A 17,657-nucleotide genomic window follows, 5' to 3' on the forward strand; every position below is an offset into this window, starting at 1 on the left:
GCAACACCGCCTTAAAATTACAGTCGCACAACCGACAACATCGCTCGGAAGAAATTTGAAATTTGACATTCATGAACCTAACCTAAAAATAACACGTTTGTGTATGTTCTCGAAACAAGTAAACACAAAAGTAAAATTAGCTAGAAAAATGGATTTAAATCGTCACACAATTAATGTGGGCGATCAAATTATAGTGCAACGACAGGATTACACAAAACTGCACAAACTAAAGAAGAACGGTAACATGATTATCGGCAAATTCACCGTTCAAATGGACAACATAGTAGGGCAAAAGTATTTCGATACGTTTCAAATGAAAAACAGTCCAGAAAGTAAGAAATTATTCGTTCTGGAGAAAGTCGAGGACAGTCTTGCAGCCGCCAACAGTGTCACTATCGAAAAAAGCGGACAGGACAACAGAAACATTGTGATAGATGGAGAGTCGCAAAGCCTGACAAAAGAAGACATAGACAAGCTACAGGACTCTGAACTGAACTCAAACGCTATAATCGAGGAACTAGTGAGTAACTCCAAGACGTTCAGCATGAAAACTGAGTATTCTCAAGAAAAATACATTAAAAAGAAAGAGAAAAAGTATTTCGAGTACATTCAAATAAGGCGTCCAACTATAAGGTTGCTAGCTAGTATGTTTTACAGACAGGACCCCAGTAAAACAATAGGAATAAGAATTGACGATTTATCTCAAATTTTAACTTATACAAACATTCAATCCAGTGGCAATCACCTACTGTATGACAGTGGTAGCTCTGGGCTTATGATGGCTGCAATAATGAACTCAATCGGCTCTAATACAGAAGGAACCCTCATACACATGCATCCAGGGAATGAATGCCAGAAAAACGCTTTTGTTGCCATGCAGTTCCCCAAAGAACAGCAGGACAGATGTATTAACGTAAACTTATATTCAGTGCTCAGGTGTTTCTATCAAAACAAAGAAAGTTTTGCTGACAACAGTGAAGAACCTGAAGCAAAACGCCAAAAAATCGATCCAGAAAAAGCTTCTTCAGCAAAGCCCCCTCAATGGCAACTTGACAACATAAAAGCTTGTGAAATTTTGCAAAACCAGTGTGACTCTCTTGTGATAACCTCAAAAGAACATCCGGTGAATATTGTGAAAGAACTTTTACAGTTTCTGAAAGGTGCAAGGCAAATAGTGGTGTTCAATTTGATTCGGGAACCTTTAGAAGACTTGTTTATCTATTTAAAAACCCGTCTTGATATTGTTAACATTAAGTTAAGTAATAATTTTTTTAGGAACTATCAAGTTTTACCTGAAAGGACACATCCAGAAGTAAATATGAATAGTGGTGGTTATATTTTATCTGCTGTTAAATTAAGCTGTTAAATAAACCAGATATTAACAAAAAATGCTTATTATTTAGTATCTTAGTGAAGACTAGACCAATAAATGTTCAGTTTTAGTTTACATATTTGACAAACACTGCAGTATGTTTGTTAAACAATACAGAATACTTCAGTATTATGGGCTACTTCTCAAAAACTTGTTGCACCTCCTTTCCAAAAAACAACTTCATAATTTGAATCAGGACAAAATAAAAATTACTTAACTCTCAGAAATTTATTTTAATAAAATTATTATTAAGAGAATTTTAGGATATTTAAGAGAATGATAAAAAAAACTAATAGGTGCATATCAACAAACATATCCAAAACATATGGAAGTGTCACTTAGCATCACAAATGTCAAATATGGGGCTTTAATGAGGTGTAAATACAAGGTACAGCTGAATTGCATTTTATAGTTTCATCTCACTGCTGAATCAGTTTTAATCTTTGGTTTTAATAATTATAACAAGTATCATCTGACTATAAGCCACGCTGCGAAGTGTCATAACTGTTAAATTTAACGTCTTAAACTGTCATTTAAGGTCACAACTGCCAAATTTATATTCACAAAGCTACGAATAACAATTTGCGGCATGATTCATCAAATACCTAAGGGACGCGACTATTTGACATTTTACAGTTTCACGGCAGTGTTTAAGCGTTTTGACAGCTGTCAGGTGACTATAAGTCCGTCATTAAACGTCATAACCAGTTCATTTCGTCAAAGTTTCCCACGCTTATCCAACCACACGATTTAAAATCTTATTGAGCTTTTCGACGTTGCCAAAATGACTGAACCAAGAGTTTTGGCTTTGACAACGTTGATTTGAATGCAATTTTCAAGCTTTTTGAGTGAAAAAGATGATTTAGAGTCTGAAAAACTAACACTTTTTTGATTTGTGGGTGTTTGTGGGAACTCAATTGGCTCTAATACAGAAGGAACCCTCATACACATGCATCCAGGGAATGAATGCCAAAAAAACGCTTTTGTAGCCATGCAGTTCCCCAAAGAACAACAGGACAGATGTATTAACGTAAACTTATATTCAGTGCTCAGGTGTTTCTATCAAAACAAAGAAAGTTTTGCTGACAACAGTGAAGAACCTGAAGCAAAACGCCAAAAAATCGATCCAGAAAAAGCTTCTTCAGCAAAGCCCCCTCAATGGCAACTTGACAATATAAAAGCTTGTGAAATTTTGCAAAACCAGTGTGACTCTCTTGTGATAACCTCAAAAGAACATCCGGTGAATATTGTGAAAGAACTTTTACAGTTTCTGAAAGGTGCAAGGCAAATAGTGGTGTTCAATTTGATTCGGGAACCTTTAGAAGACTTGTTTATCTATTTAAAAACCCGCCTTGATATTGTTAACATTAAGTTAAGTAATAATTTTTTGAGGAACTATCAAGTTTTACCTGAAAGGACACATCCAGAAGTAAATATGAATAGTGGTGGTTATATTTTATCTGCTGTTAAATTAAGCTGTTAAATAAAACAGATATTAATAAAAAATGCTTATTATTTAGTATCTTAGTGAAGACTAGACCAATAAATGTTCAGTTTTAGTTTACATATTTATATTGTAGACAAACACTGCAGTATGCTTGTTAAACAATACTTCAGTATTACAGGCTACTTTTCAAAAACTTGTTGCACCTCCTTTCCAAAAAACAACTTCATAGTTTGAATCAGAACAAAATAAAAATTACTTAACTCTCAGAAATTTATTTCTGGAGAAAATACCAAGAGAATTTTAGGAGATTTAAGAGAATGATAAAAAAAATTAATAGGTGCATATCAAAAGCAAAAATTGCCTATTCCAGTTGTATGTTAGCACTGAAAACACATGGAAGTGTCACTTAGCATCACAAATGTCAAATATGGGGCTTTATTGAAGTGTAAATACAAGGTAAAACTGAATTGCATAAGTTTCATCTGACTATAAGCCAAGCTGCGAAGTGTCATAACTGTTAAATTTAACGTCTTAAACTGTCATTTAAGGTCACAACTGCTAAATTTATCGTCACAAAGCTATGAATAACAATTTGCGGCATGATTCATCAAATACCTAAGGGACGCGACTATTTAACATTTTACAGTTTCACGGCAGTGTTTAAGCATTTTGACAGTTGTTAGGCGACTATAAGTCCGTCATTAAACGTCATAGTGTGGAGACCTGTAAATACGGACTAGTGACGAATGTTTTGTAAATAAGTTTTTCTACTGACGATCGATACCGGCGGAACCAACTGGTGCGGTGACAGTCTGTATTCGTTATTATGAGAGTCCGTTGTATTATTCTGTTAGTGAAATCCGATATATGTAAAGTTATATTAATAAAGTAATTAACTGTTCAACTGGTGTATTCGTCTGCGTGCTTTGTGAGTTACCACACATAGCCAGTTCATTTCGTCAAAGTTGCCCACACTTGCCACAACCACACGATTCACATGAAGAAGGGCTTTTCGACGTTGCCAAAATGACTGAACCAAGAGTTTTGGCTTTGACAACGTTGATTTGACATGACTGTCAGACCGTCAAAAACTGTCCAGTGGTGTAAATACAGAAAGATAGTTTTAATTTTTCTGCCTTATTATTCTCTATGTCAATGGATATTTTTCAAAAATTTCAGTTTTAAATTTACTTGTTCAATTTGACAAAATAAGTACCTCTTATAAAATTCTGATTTGAAACAAATTACAAAATAATTGAGATATTACGTTCAAAAACCCAAAATCAACTCAACCCAACTTAAAAATTGTGACAATTGTCAAAATAACTGTCATAAATCCCAAAAACACGTTTTATATCAAATACTACAAGAAAACGTTTCTAAAACCTGATTTTTGCACCTTTTGAACACAGATTGATAGTTTTGACGTTAGTGACAGTTGTCACGTGATTGTAGAATACTATTTAGCTAGACGATGAAGTGACAATTGTCAAAATAACCGTCATAAATCTCAAAAACACGTTTTATATCAAATACTACAAGAAAACGTTTCTAAAACCTGATTTTTGCACCTTTTGAACACAGTTTGACAGTTTTGACGTTAGTGACAGTTGTCACGTGATTTTAGCACACTATTTAGCTAGATGATCACGTGACAATTGTCAAAATAACTGTCATAAATTTCAAAACCACGTTTTATATCAAATACTACAAGAAAACGTTTCTAAACGCTGATTTTTGCAACTTTTGAACACACTTTGACAGTTTTGACGTTAGTGACAGTTGTCACGTGACTGTAGAACACTATTTAGCTAGGCGATGAAGTGACAATTGTCAAAATAACTGTCATAAACCTCAAAAACACGTTTTATATCAAATACTACAAGAAAATGTTTCTAAACCCTGATTTTTGAAATTTTTTTAACAAAGTTTGACAGTTTTGACGTTAGTGACAGTTGTCACGTGATCGTAGAACACTATTTAGCTAGACGGTGAAGTGACAATTGTCAAAATAACTGTCATAAATCTAAAAAACACGTGTTATATCAAATACTACATGAAAATGTTTCTAAACCCTGATTTTTGCAAGTTTTGAACACACTTTGACAGTTTTGACGTTAGTGGCAGTTGTCACGTGACTATAGAACACTATTTAGCTAGACGATCACGTGACAATTGTCAAAATAACTGTCATAAATCTCAAAAATACGTTTTATATCAAATACTACAAGAAAATGTTTCTAAACCCTGATTTTTGGAATTTTTTTAACAAAGTTTGACAGTTTTGACTTTAGTGACAATTGTCACGTGATTGTATAACACTATTTAGCTAGACGATCACGTGACAATTGTCAAAATAACTGTCATAAATTTCAAAACCACCTTTTATATCAAATACTACAAGAAAACGTTTCTAAAAATTGATTTTTGCAAGTTTTGAACACACTTTGACAGTTTCGACGTTAGTGACAGTTGTCACGTGATTGTAGAACATTATTTAGCTAGACGATGAAGTGACAGTTGTCAAAATAACTGTCATAAATCTAAAAAACACGTGTTATATCAAATACTACATGAAAACGTTTCTAAACCCTGATTTTTGCAAGTTTTGAACACACTTTGACAGTTTTAACGTTAGTGACAATTGTCACGTGATTGTTAGAACACTATTTAGCTAGACCATGAAGTGGCAATTGTCAAAATAACTGTCATAAATCTAAAAAACACGTGTTATATCAAATACTACAAGAAAATGTTTCTAAACTCTGATTTTTGCAACTTTTGAACACAGTTTGACAGTTTTTACGTTTGTGACAGTTGTCACGTGATTGTAGAACACTATTTAGCTAGACGATGAAGTGACAATTGTCAAAATAACTGTCATAAATCTCAAAAACGCGTTTTATATCAGATACTACAAGGAAACGTTTCTAATCTTTGATTTTTGCAACTTTTGAACACAGTTCGACAGTTTTGACGTTAGTGACAGTTGTCACGTGATTGTAGAACACTATATAACTAAACTATGAAGTGACAATTATCAAAATAACTTTAATAAATCTAAAAACCACGTTTTATAGGAAATACTACAAGAAAACGTTTCTAAACCCTGATTTTTGCAACTTTTGAACACAGCGACAGTTTTGACATTAGTGACAGTTGTCACGTGATTGTAGAACACTATTTAACTAGACGATGAAGTGACAATTATCAAAATAACTCTCATAAATCTAAAAACCACGTTTTATATGAAATACTACAAGAAAACGTTTCTAAAACCTGATTTTTGCACCAATTGAACACAGATTGACAGTTTTGACGTTAATGACAGTTGTCACGTGATTGTAGAACACTATTTAGCTAGACGATGAAGTGACAATTATCAAAATAACTCTCATAAATCTAAAAACCACGTTTTATATGAAATACTACAAGAAAACGTTTCTAAACACTGATTTTTGCAACTTTTGAACACAGTTCGACAGTTTTGACGTTAGTGACAGTTGTCACGTGATTGTAGAATACTATTTAGCTAGACGATGAAGTGACAATTGTCAAAACTCACTTACTGTCATAAACCTCAAAAACACGTTTTATATCAAATACTACAAGAAAACGTTTCTAAATCCTGATTTTTGCAACTTTTGAACACACTTTGACAGTTTTGACGTTAGTGACAGTTGTCACGGGATTGTAGAACACTATTTAACTAAACGATGAAGGGACAATTGTCAAAATAACTGTCATAAATCTCAAAAACACGTTTTATATCAAATACTACAAGGAAACCTTTCTAAACCCTGATTTTTGCAAGTTTTGAACGCAGTTTGACAGTTTAGACGTTAGTGACAGTTGTCACGTGATTGTAGAACACTATTTAGCTAGACGATGAAGTGACAATTATCAAAATAATTGTCATAAATCTAAAAACCACGTTTTATATGAAATACTACAAGAAAATGTTTCTAACCTTGATTTTTGCAACTTTTGAACACAGATTGATAGTTTTGACGTTAGTGACATTTGTCACGTGATTGTAGAACACTATTTAGCTAGACGATGAAGCGACAATTGTCAAAATAACTGTCATAAATCTCAAAAACACGTGTTATATCAAATACTACAAGAAAATGTTTCTAACCTTGATTTTTGCAACTTTTGAACACAGATTGATAGTTTTGACGTTAGTGACATTTGTCACGTGATTGTAGAACACTATTTAGCTAGACGATGAAGCGACAATTGTCAAAATTACTGTCATAAATCCCAAAAACACGTTTTATATCAAATACTACAAGGAAACGTTTCTAAACTCTGATTTTTGCAACTTTTGAACACAGTATGACGTTTTGTAGAAAACTATATGATTGTAGACCATCATTGACCAAAACACCGAAAATTTCTTCTCCTCACTAAAATATAGGACAAAAACTTAAAAAGTTCCATTTTTCCAATTTTCCATCTTACCCAAGAAACCCAAAAAAACACTTTTATAGTCAATAGGACCAAACATGACCCAAATATTGTTACCTAGTGAATTCGCGTGAACTTTAAAGTTTCAGATAACAACCACTTTTTGCCATCAAAATAACACTAACAATAAATAATTCATAAGTACTTACCTGTGAGAAGAACTGCTGCAAAACCACTTTGTTGGGCTGAGAAACCAAATGTTCAAGGTACTCTTGTAGAAATTCGTACTGCCTGGAAAGAAAAACCAGGCTTTCGACGGCAACAATCCGCTCCGCTAATCCGTGCAGCTTTTCTGGCGTATTCAAATCGACCATCGGCGAAATCATCGGCTTACAAATACGTCCCTCGGGTATTGCAAAATTCTGTTCCTGCACAGGAGCTTCAAAGATCAAATTGTCGTTGATTTTCCTGAAGGTTATCGCCAATTCTTCTGAGTAGAGATTATTGCTTGATACAGTCTGTCAAAAAAAAAAAAAGTACTTAGTTGTTTGTTTTGAGAAATGATATAGAAAATGGTACGTACCAAATCAGACGCAAAAAACAAATGTACACAATATAAGTAGTAATCAAACAACTGGTTCATGCAGCTAATAATCTGGAATGAGATTGGTTTCAACAATCTAGACATTTGCAGGTATTTTCCCATTTGCCTTAAAACTGACAGAGTTGTGTTGGTTAATATGTGACTATTTTGATGATGGTGGGCTGCTTTGAATTCTTGGGGTTTCTTGGAGCTTTGCCTGAAAAGAAAACCACTAAAACACCACGGCAAAATCAGCTTTAAAGTGTCGTACTCTTCATCCACGAATTCCTTTCTCAACTCTTCGGATTCTTCATCGTCACTATCGTCGGAAAAATACCCCGATCCACCATTATCTACTGCCAAAATGTCTTCTTCAATTATCGTCTCGTCTAAACTAGCATCGAACGGAGTTCCATGATGAGCGTGCCTCACAAAGTAAGTACCTGTTACACTGCTGCCATCTTGTGAATGACAGGACGAACACTCGGTGGAATTGGCCGAGTAAATTCCAGCCGTTGGGCTAGCTTGAGGAGTGTTTTTAAAGTTTTTTAGCACTGATCTAACCGATTTAAATTCCTAAAATATTCAGTTTATTATAAAAACAAACTTGCGTAAATAGAATTATTTTACTTGTAGCTGCAGAATGCTGAAAGATGATTTGACAGGGCATATTTCCCAGGTTTCGTTCTCCATAAATATTTTCAATTCCTCCATTCGTTGGGCGTGGTAACTCTTAAAATAATGGACGCTTTGTTTTCTAATTGATTCTTGCAAATCTTCTGATTTGCTTGAGCAGAATTCTTCCCCCACTTGCATTAGTCTAAAAAATGGTTTTTTAGAAACATTCATTCAAACAGTACTGTAGGTGGAGTTAAAAATTTGCTTAAATTGAAGGGTTACTTTTATAGTTGAAAACAATCACCTTCAAAACAACTTAAATATGTTCACGTGACTGCAAGGATGCTATTATGTAAGAAGAGTCAATTGTTCTTCAAGACTACAGATTTTAAAAGCACCCTGATGATGGCTTAAAATAAAGCTGAAACTTAGGCCTAAGAAAACGGTTATTTCTGTTAAGACCTTACGACCGAAAACCCACTATAACATTCAAAATTAAATTGAACGTTTAAAAATAGTCACGTGTGACCTTTGTAACTGAATTTGTTAACTGAAAACATATTCACGTGACCTTTTTTAAACCCCCTTTTAAACGTGAAAATAGTAACGTTCTCTAAGGCAGGGATGTAAAATTTCTGGAAAATTAATTTATGGAAATTTTTCCAGAACATTTTCGGTAATTTTCCGGAAAAATTGGAAAATCTGAAAATTTCAAAATAGTTTGTTTTTAACATTTTTGTACTATTAACTTGAAGGGATTCAGACAGTTGAGGTTAATTTTGAAAATAAAAAATTTTCTCTTAAAATTTCTTGACAATTCTAGTTTACTAGAAGGACTCTAACCTGAAACGTTCTTGAGATATTGAGCAAAAACTGCAAAAAACGACTCAACTTTCACGCCCTCTAGCGGCTAAACGGGACAACTTACCGTGCCCGCTCGTCGTCACGTGATAGCCTGAAGTATTTAAGTAGTTAAGATTAATTTTGAAAAAAAAAAGTTTCTGAAAAAAATCAGAAGGTATAATCACTTGAAATTTCTTGACAATTCTAGTTTTTTATTTTTCAAAGTCAAACGGTGCATGGTACCAAAAAAGTGTATAGAAGGTAAAAGTTGCATCCCATCGAAGGTGCATTTATGGTAAAAACTTCAGACCTCTGACCTGAAACGTTCCTGAGATATTGAGCAAAAACTGCAAAAAACGAGAGTTAACTTTGACGCCCTCTAGCGGCTAAACGAGGCAACTTAGCCGTGCCCGCTCAACGTCACGTGATAACCCCGTTTATAAGCTTTCTTTTGTTATACGGTGGTTTTATACAGGGTGTTTCAAATAAGCGAGTTATGGATGATTTTCTGGAAAAGTGCACGGAATTTTAATCTAAATTAGGGATTTTTTAGGCCTACTTACTAACGGAGACCATTTTGGATTTTCCTTAATCAAAGTAATTTTTTTAACTAATTTGAACTCGGGGAACACAAATCTGAAGTCCATTTTGCTCTAACTGTCACCGTTTCGGAGATGACCTTAAAATTTTGTCAATTTTGGCATTTTAAGGCGTGGCACCTTTGCAAAATTACATTTTGACAAATGACACTTTACGTCATTTTTGTACTATTAACCTGAAGGTATTTAAGCTTAAGGAATTTTAAATTTATTAATTTTGAAAATAAAAACTAAAATTGCAAAATACACGTCACGTGACTTTGATAATGCAATTTTTGAGCTTGCAACACTGTAAAAGCCAATTAACACTGTCAAAAACAGTCACGTGACCTTCGGAACGCAGTTTAAACTTTGGAAAATTAATAAATGCAAGTTAGACAGTTGTAAAAACTGAAATTGCAAAATACACGTCACGTGACTTTGATAATGCAATTTTTGAGCTTGCAACACTGTAAAGGTCAATTGACACTGTCAAAAACAGTCACGTGACCTTAAAAACGCAGTGTAAACTTTGAAAAATTGATAAATTCAATTTAGACAGTTGTAAAAACTGAAATTGCAAAATACACGTCACGTGACTTTGATAATGCAATTTTTGAGTTTGCAACACTGTAAAAGCCAGTTGACATTGCTAAAAACAGTCACGTGACCTTCAGAACGCAGTTTAAACTTTAGAAAATTGATAAATTCAATTTAGAGAGTTGTAAAAACTGAAATTGCAAAATACACGTCACGTGACTTTGATAATGCAATTTTTGAGCTTGCAACACTGTAAAGGCCAATTAACACTGTCAAAAACAGTCACGTGATCTTCAGAACGCAGTTTAAACTTTAGAAAATTGATAAATTCAATTTAGACAGTTGTAAAAACTGAAATTGCAAAATACACGTCACATGACTTTGATAATGCAATTTTTGAGTTTGCAACACTGTAAAAGCCAGTTGACATTGCTAAAAACAGTCACGTGACCTTCAGAACGCAATTTAAACTTTAGAAAATTGGTAAATTCAATTTAGAGAGTTGTAAAAACTGAAATTGCAAAATACACGTCACGTGACTTTGATAATGCAATTTTTGAGCTTGCAACACTGTAAAGGCCAATTAACACTGTCAAAAACAGTCACGTGACCTTCAGAACGCAATTTAAACTTTAGAAAATTGGTAAATTCAATTTAGACAGTTGTAAAAACTGAAATTGCAAAATACACGTCACGTGACTTTGATAATGCAATTTTTGAGTTTGCAACACTGTAAAAGCCAGCTGACATTGCTAAAAACAGTCACGTGACCTTCAGAACGCAGTTTAAACTTTAGAAAATTGATAAATTCAATTTAGATAGTTGTAAAAACTTAAATTGCAAAATACACGTCACGTGACTTTGATAATGCAATTTTTGAGCTTGAAACACTGTAAAGGCCAATTAACAGTGTCAAAAACAGTCACGTGACCTTCAGAACGCAATTTAAACTTTGAAAAATTGACTAATTCAATTTAGACAGTTGTAAAAACTGGAATTGCAAAATACACGTCACGACACTTTAATAATGCAATTTTTGAGCTTGCAACGCTGGAAAAGCCAGTTGACATCTTTCAAAATTAATCACATGACCTTTAAAATGTAGTTTAAATTTTAAAAACTTGGTAAATTAAATTTAGACTATTTTAGGCAGTTGTAAAAGCTGAAATTGTGATAGACACCGTGTAACTTTGATTATGCAATTTTAGAGCTTGCAACACTGTAAAGTCCAGTTAACACCTGTCAAAAACAGTCACGTGACCTTCAAAATGTAGTTTAAACGTTGAAAAATTGGTAAATTATTATAATAATTTGATATGAATATTGTTTCAACTCTCATGCTCTTTGTCTACTGCAAAGTATTCCTTAAAATATCGGAATTTTTTCTTGCAAGAGGCATTATTTTGCTCAAAATATCACAAAAATTCTGAAATATACAGAAAATGCCTCAGAATTCTCTCAATTACCTTAGAAATGCCTCAAAATGATTCCTAATACTGGCAAAGTGCCTCATAATACCTCACCTCTGTTGTACACCAAAATACCTCGGCAATCTACCCCTCGGTAAATTACCAGTAAATTACTAGTTAATTGCAAATTGTTTAAGTAATAAAAATAGTAATAAATACATAGATCATATTAATAATAATAATGTAATTTTTCTCATCTCAGGAACATATTACTTGTCAGAATTTAAACATTTAATAATAAAAAAGTGACAGAAAGCTGAAAATGCAATTTTTGTGGAAAATACTACTTTTTCTTAAAAAAATGGTTATAAAACTCATTTGATACCAGAATTACTTCCTCAGAAAAGTTTTACATCATTTATTTTATGACTGATAAACCATTTGATTTCATTAGATAGTAAAATAAAACTTATATTTACCTATGAACTATCCTAAGTACTTGAACAAACTGGTCAAATTTGTAAGCCGCTAAATCCACATTCAACAATAAACTGGACACTTTCCTTTGCACGTCATCCCATATTTTGATCACATTGTGCTCGAGTTTCTGTTTGCTCATATTTAATTCCACATCCAAGTCGCTATTGCTCTGTTCTTCTTGTCTATCGCAGTACCATTTACTTAACTGGTGATAACTGAGTACGATTTTGAACAATACTTTACATAATTGCACCAGACAGGGAATGAAACATTCCTGGGGCACGGACTAAAAATTAATTAACACTACTTCAATGGTATGGTCACCGTAGAACTAAAAATGCTACCATTAGCTGCAATAATAATTATAATTTTGTGTTATTCTAATGCTGAAATAGATTAAAAGATAAAATATTATTCTTAGTCTTATTTTGTTTTCAAGCTACAGGAAATCAAAGTTTGATTTTCTATGTTTTATTTAGGGTCTTAAACCGTTTATTGTACAGTTTCTAGACAAAAATCCTAGATAAAGTGAGCCAGAAAACTTGCTGTAAACTATTTTCAGTCACGCTAAAAAGGAAAAATTTTATTCTATGCATTACAGTTCAAACAAGAATGGTTTATTTCCTACATTCAGCACCAGAATGCATTTTTGAGACAACAATCTGTCTTTTTACAGTTTTTCATAAAAATCTACATTTTTGACCTGAAAGATTGTATGCAACAGTGGTAGCTTTGTTACGTTTCTGCACTTTTTGGCAGATATCACTATTAAACGACCATCGACATATCTCTTTTAAAATTGCAATATGTACCGAGTGGCCTAAAACTCACAAACATATTAAAAAATGTTTTGACATTTGGACAAACCTAAACGTATTAAAAATACTACGCAAAATTTTTAGGAAACCATACATGAGCTCTCTTCAGTAGCTTCTGAGTCTGACTGTCATTATAATTTCACTAGACAAAGGCCGCATTCCTTTTCAAGCTCCATGGGAGCGAGCAGAGAGTTTTTGACGTCACGATGACGTAATTTGGCAAAACCCTAATTTGACCAACTATCAAATTACGTCATTGTGACGTCAAAAACGCTCTGCTCGCCCCATGGAGGTTGAAAACGAATGCGGCCAAAGATTGAATACGAATATGTGTCTTATATGATAGTACAAGTTTTTGTCAATTTGACGGTTCAATAAATGTCAGGTTATTTTATCGTTTTTATCAGTTTCCTAAATAAGCAGCGTGAGGGATCTTAAATTGAGCAGTTTTGTGTCAAAAATGACGTTTACGTAAAGTAAAAAAGAACAAATCCTTTTACCAAAACTTCACAGACCATTTCCAAAAGTAAAAAGTGGCTTGAAAAACCAGAATCCTCTAAGTCCGTTAAGAAATTGCCAGAGACCTCTAAATGCTACTGAAAACCTTTTAAAAACTGCCAAAACCCAATAAGAGGGTCTTAAACCTTCCCATAACAGTTTTAAATTGCCAGAGGCCTTTAGAACCATTTTGAAAGTGTCGGAGACCTCTAAATGCTACTGAGATCCTTCTAAAAAGTCGCAAAATTCTTTAAAAGTGTCTTAAACCTTCCTAAAACTCTTTTAAATTTCCAGAAGCATCTTAAGCCATTTTGAAAGTTCCAAACTCTTTTAAAAAGTGCCAGAGGCCTTTAAATGCTACTGACATCTTTCTAAAAAGTGCCAAAACCCTCTACAAGAGTCTTAGCAAACTTTCCCATAACTGTTTTAAATTGCCAGAGTTCTCTAGAACCATTTTGAAAGTGTCAGAGACCTTTAAATGCTACTGAGAACCTTCTAAAATGTGGCAAAATTCTCTAAAAGTGTTTTAAACCTTCTGAAAACTGTTTTAAAATTCCAGAATCCTGTTGGGCCATTTTGAAAGTTCCATAGATCTCTAAATGCTATTGAAACTCTTTTAAAAAGTGCCAGAGGCCTTTTCAAGTGTTTTAAACTTTCCCATAACTGTTTTAAATTGCCAGAGGCCTCTAGAACATTTTAAAAGTGTCAGACTTCTAAATGCTACCGAGATATTTCTAAAAAGTGCCAAAACCCTCTACAAGAGTCTTAAAATAAACCTTCCCATAACTGTTTTAAATTGCCAGAGGCTTCTAGAACCATTTTGAAAGTGTCGGAGACCTCTAAATGCTACTGAGATCCTTCTAAAGAGTGCCAAAACCTTCTACAAGGGTCTTAAACCTTCCCATAAATTTTTTGAATTGCCAGAGGCCTCTAGAACCATTTTGAAAGTGTCAGAGACCTTTGAATGCTACTCAGAACCTTCTAAAATGTGGCAAAATTCTCTAAAAGTGTTTTAAACCTTCTGAAAACTGTTTTAAAATTCCAGAATCCTGTTGGGCCATTTTGAAAGTTCCATAGATCTCTAAATGCTATTGAAACTCTTTTAAAAAGTGCCAGAGGCATTTTCAAGTGTTTTAAACTTTCCCATAACTGTTTTAAATTGCCAGAGGCCTCTAGAACATTTTGAAAGTGTCAGACTTCTAAATGCTACCGAGATATTTCTAAAAAGTGCCAAAACCCTCTACAAGAGTTTTAATAAACCTTCCCATAACTGTTTTAAATTGCCAGAGGCTTCTAGAACCATTTTGAAAGTGTCGGAGACCTCTAAATGCTACTGAGATCCTTCTAAAGAGTGCCAAAACCTTCTACAAGGGTCTTAAACCTTCCCATGTAACGAAAATAATCCCCACATCTCTTGGTTGCCGGTAGAAGAGGCCGACCGCCAAGAAAACCAAGAGAGAAGACTTAGGTTAGGTTGTAGAATTTAAGATGATTAAGAGATTAGATGACTCGTGTTTTTTTTATGGCTACAATAAAGGTTATTTTATGTTCAGCCCTTAGTTTTCTGAGCTTTTAAAAGTGAGTAACCCTCTACGAACGATTCCGCACCCCTAAGCGACCCCCAGCTCTCCACTGCCTCGCTACACTGGCGCCCAACTTTCGAGCCGGAATCAAAACAACTTGTAGTGGGATGTAAACTTTTAAAGTGCCCAAAAACTTTAGTTTTCGTGATTCGCACCGAGTTTATGCAAGAAAACGGATCCACTGCAATCGCCGAACAATCACATTGCTCTGTTTCGAGGTGAGTGTTGCTTCTACCTGTAGGACAATACCAACAATTCAAATTGTTCATTTTCCTCGTGATTTGCACCGAATTTCGTAAACACCGGGTCTACTGCAATCACTAAGCTTCATTTAATGATATCTCATCATTCAAGTATATGAACTCTAGTCTTTCAACCATACAAGAGGAGGATTCCCTTGTTACCTCTGAAAACTCATCAAATTTTGCAAGAAGCCCTTATTTACTCCGTTCAAAACAGCCCAACTCTGAAAATATGACTGTAACATTGACAAATGAGCAGTTCCAAGAACTGATGGCACGTCTGACTATGGTTCCACAGCAAACAGCTCAACAGCCAGCTGTTGTCAGTGGCAACTTTTCAAAATGCAGTTCACGGTTCGATGGCACTAAGGAAATGGATGTAAATGCTTTTATTGATGCTGTTTTAATTTTTAAAGAATGTACACAAGTTAGTGATGACATTGCGCTTAAAGGCTTGCCAATGCTCCTCGATGGCTTTGCTGCTACTTGGTTTCGTGGTGTTAAAGGTACTATATTCACCTGGAATGAAGCTATAGACCTACTGAGAACCACATTTGGACCTACAAAGCCTCCCTATCGTATCTACAGGGAATTATTTAGTCAGGAACAAGACTTGAAAACCAACACTGATGTTTTTATATGCAAAGCTCGTGCTATATTAGCACAATCACCTGAAGACACACTACCTGAACATGTACAGTTAGACATGGTGTATGGTCTACTTCACCGGAAAATCAGGGAGAAAGTACCTAGAGAATCAGTTGCTTCATTTAAAGAACTTCTGAAGCAAGCTCGACTGGCTGAAGAGACATTTGTTCCTGCTGAACTTAAACCTACTGAAACAGGTTTTAAAGACAAGAAAAGGTGTTCTTATTGTAAGAATCTGGGACATTTAAAGGAAGAATGCCGAAAATTAAAAATGTTGAAGACTGAACAGACCAACCGAAGTGACTTTGCTGCAAGTACTGGACCTCCTGCAGTTACAAACAAGCCAACCCAAAATTCTGTGTACTGTTATGGATGTGGCGCACCTGGCTTTGTGAGGAGCAATTGCCCAAAATGCTCTGAGAAGCAGCGCACATTAAATAACACTTCTGCCATGACAACTGAGTTTCTTTGCAGTCTATTTTCAAGTGATGTGTCATGTAGCCGACCATTGGTTCCAGTAAAAATTGCAACTCATTTTGGTTATGCATACATAGATACAGGGGCAAAATCTAGTATTGCTGGTTCAAAGCTGACTCAACTGTTACTTCAAGATGGAATTCCATTTACAGTCATAGACAACCTTAACATGACCCTTGCAGATGGTGTTGCAAGAACAGTCACAGGATACAAGTTTGAAATTCCCATTATCCTGCAGAACAAACCTTTGACAATCAATATTTTGGGTGTTCCTGAACACACACATAGCCGCACACTGCTAGGTGTAAATTTTATCAAAGCTGCCAATCTTATATTGGATGTGCCTACCAATACTTACCATTTTGGTGAAAATCCTGAACAAACCTACCAGTTTGAAGAAGAGAATGCAGTTAGTCTCTCTGTAAACCATGTGGAACTGTCACCTACAGTTTTAAGAGACACTGAGGCCCCCACACTTGCATTGGATGAAAAGAAGCAGCTGAATGATTTTCTGGCAACAAACAAATCAGTATTTGGTAGCAGTACTGAGCCGACACCTTATGCAGAGCATTCAATTGTTCTATTGGACGACACACCGATAGCTGTTCCACCTTACCGCATGTCTGAACAGAAAAAGCAACTTCTTTGCAGTGAACTCGACAAACTACTTGAAGCTGGAGTGATTGAAGAATGCGAGTCCCCATATGCAGCACCTGTTGTGTTGGTACCAAAAAAGGATGGAGGTATAAGGCTTACAGTTGACTATAGAAAGCTTAATGCTGTGACCAGAGCTGACCGATATGCCTTACCCAGAATAGACGATCTTCTCCATGAGGCCAAAAGAAGTGGATATTTGAGTACTTTGGACCTACGAAGTGGATACCACCAAATCAAGATAAAACCATCTGACCGAGATAAAACGGCTTTTGTGACACCATTTGGCATGTTTAGGTACACACGCATGCTCTTTGGTTTAACTACAGCCCCAGCTACGTTCCAGAGGATGATGGACCGGTTCCGATCAGGACTTCCTGAGGTTTTCATGTTGGTGTACCTAGACGATCTAATAGTAATATCGCCAAGCTTTGAAACGCATTTAAGGGACCTC

General features: G+C 34.8%; 3 protein-coding genes across 4 annotated transcripts in view; 1 reads left to right on the forward strand and 2 right to left on the reverse strand.

Annotated features, from left to right (window-relative positions):
- Oseg2 (intraflagellar transport protein Oseg2) overlaps positions 1–17,657 on the reverse strand; it is a 346,413-nt gene that overhangs the window by 175,790 nt on the left and 152,966 nt on the right. The window lies entirely within an intron of this gene.
- The window catches only part of Vps50 (vacuolar protein sorting 50), a 56,761-nt gene that overhangs the window by 32,828 nt on the left and 6,276 nt on the right, over positions 1–17,657 (reverse strand). The window contains exons 6-10 of one of the 2 annotated variants that reach the window (XM_081976541.1): positions 12,283–12,569; positions 8,446–8,635; positions 8,087–8,391; positions 7,816–8,032; positions 7,442–7,750 (exon numbers count right to left, since the gene is read on the reverse strand). In XM_081976541.1, coding sequence (XP_081832667.1) covers positions 7,442–7,750; positions 7,816–8,032; positions 8,087–8,391; positions 8,446–8,635; positions 12,283–12,569 — 1,308 coding nt within the window. Of the gene's footprint in view, positions 1–7,441; positions 7,751–7,815; positions 8,392–8,445; positions 8,636–12,282; positions 12,570–17,657 lie in introns of both variants that reach the window. The other variant, XM_081976540.1, reaches the window with a different exon arrangement.
- On the forward strand, positions 63–2,878 carry Trmt6 (tRNA methyltransferase 6 non-catalytic subunit). The gene is given in 2 exon segments (XM_081976564.1): positions 63–1,067; positions 2,470–2,878. Coding segments are annotated over 2 exon segments (1,350 nt in total). The 5' UTR covers positions 63–103; the 3' UTR covers positions 2,856–2,878.

Source organism: Ips typographus, linkage group LG3 (genome assembly GCF_016097725.1).
Source record: "Ips typographus isolate SLU linkage group LG3, UJ_Ityp_2.0, whole genome shotgun sequence".
NCBI lineage: Eukaryota > Metazoa > Arthropoda > Insecta > Coleoptera > Curculionidae > Ips > Ips typographus.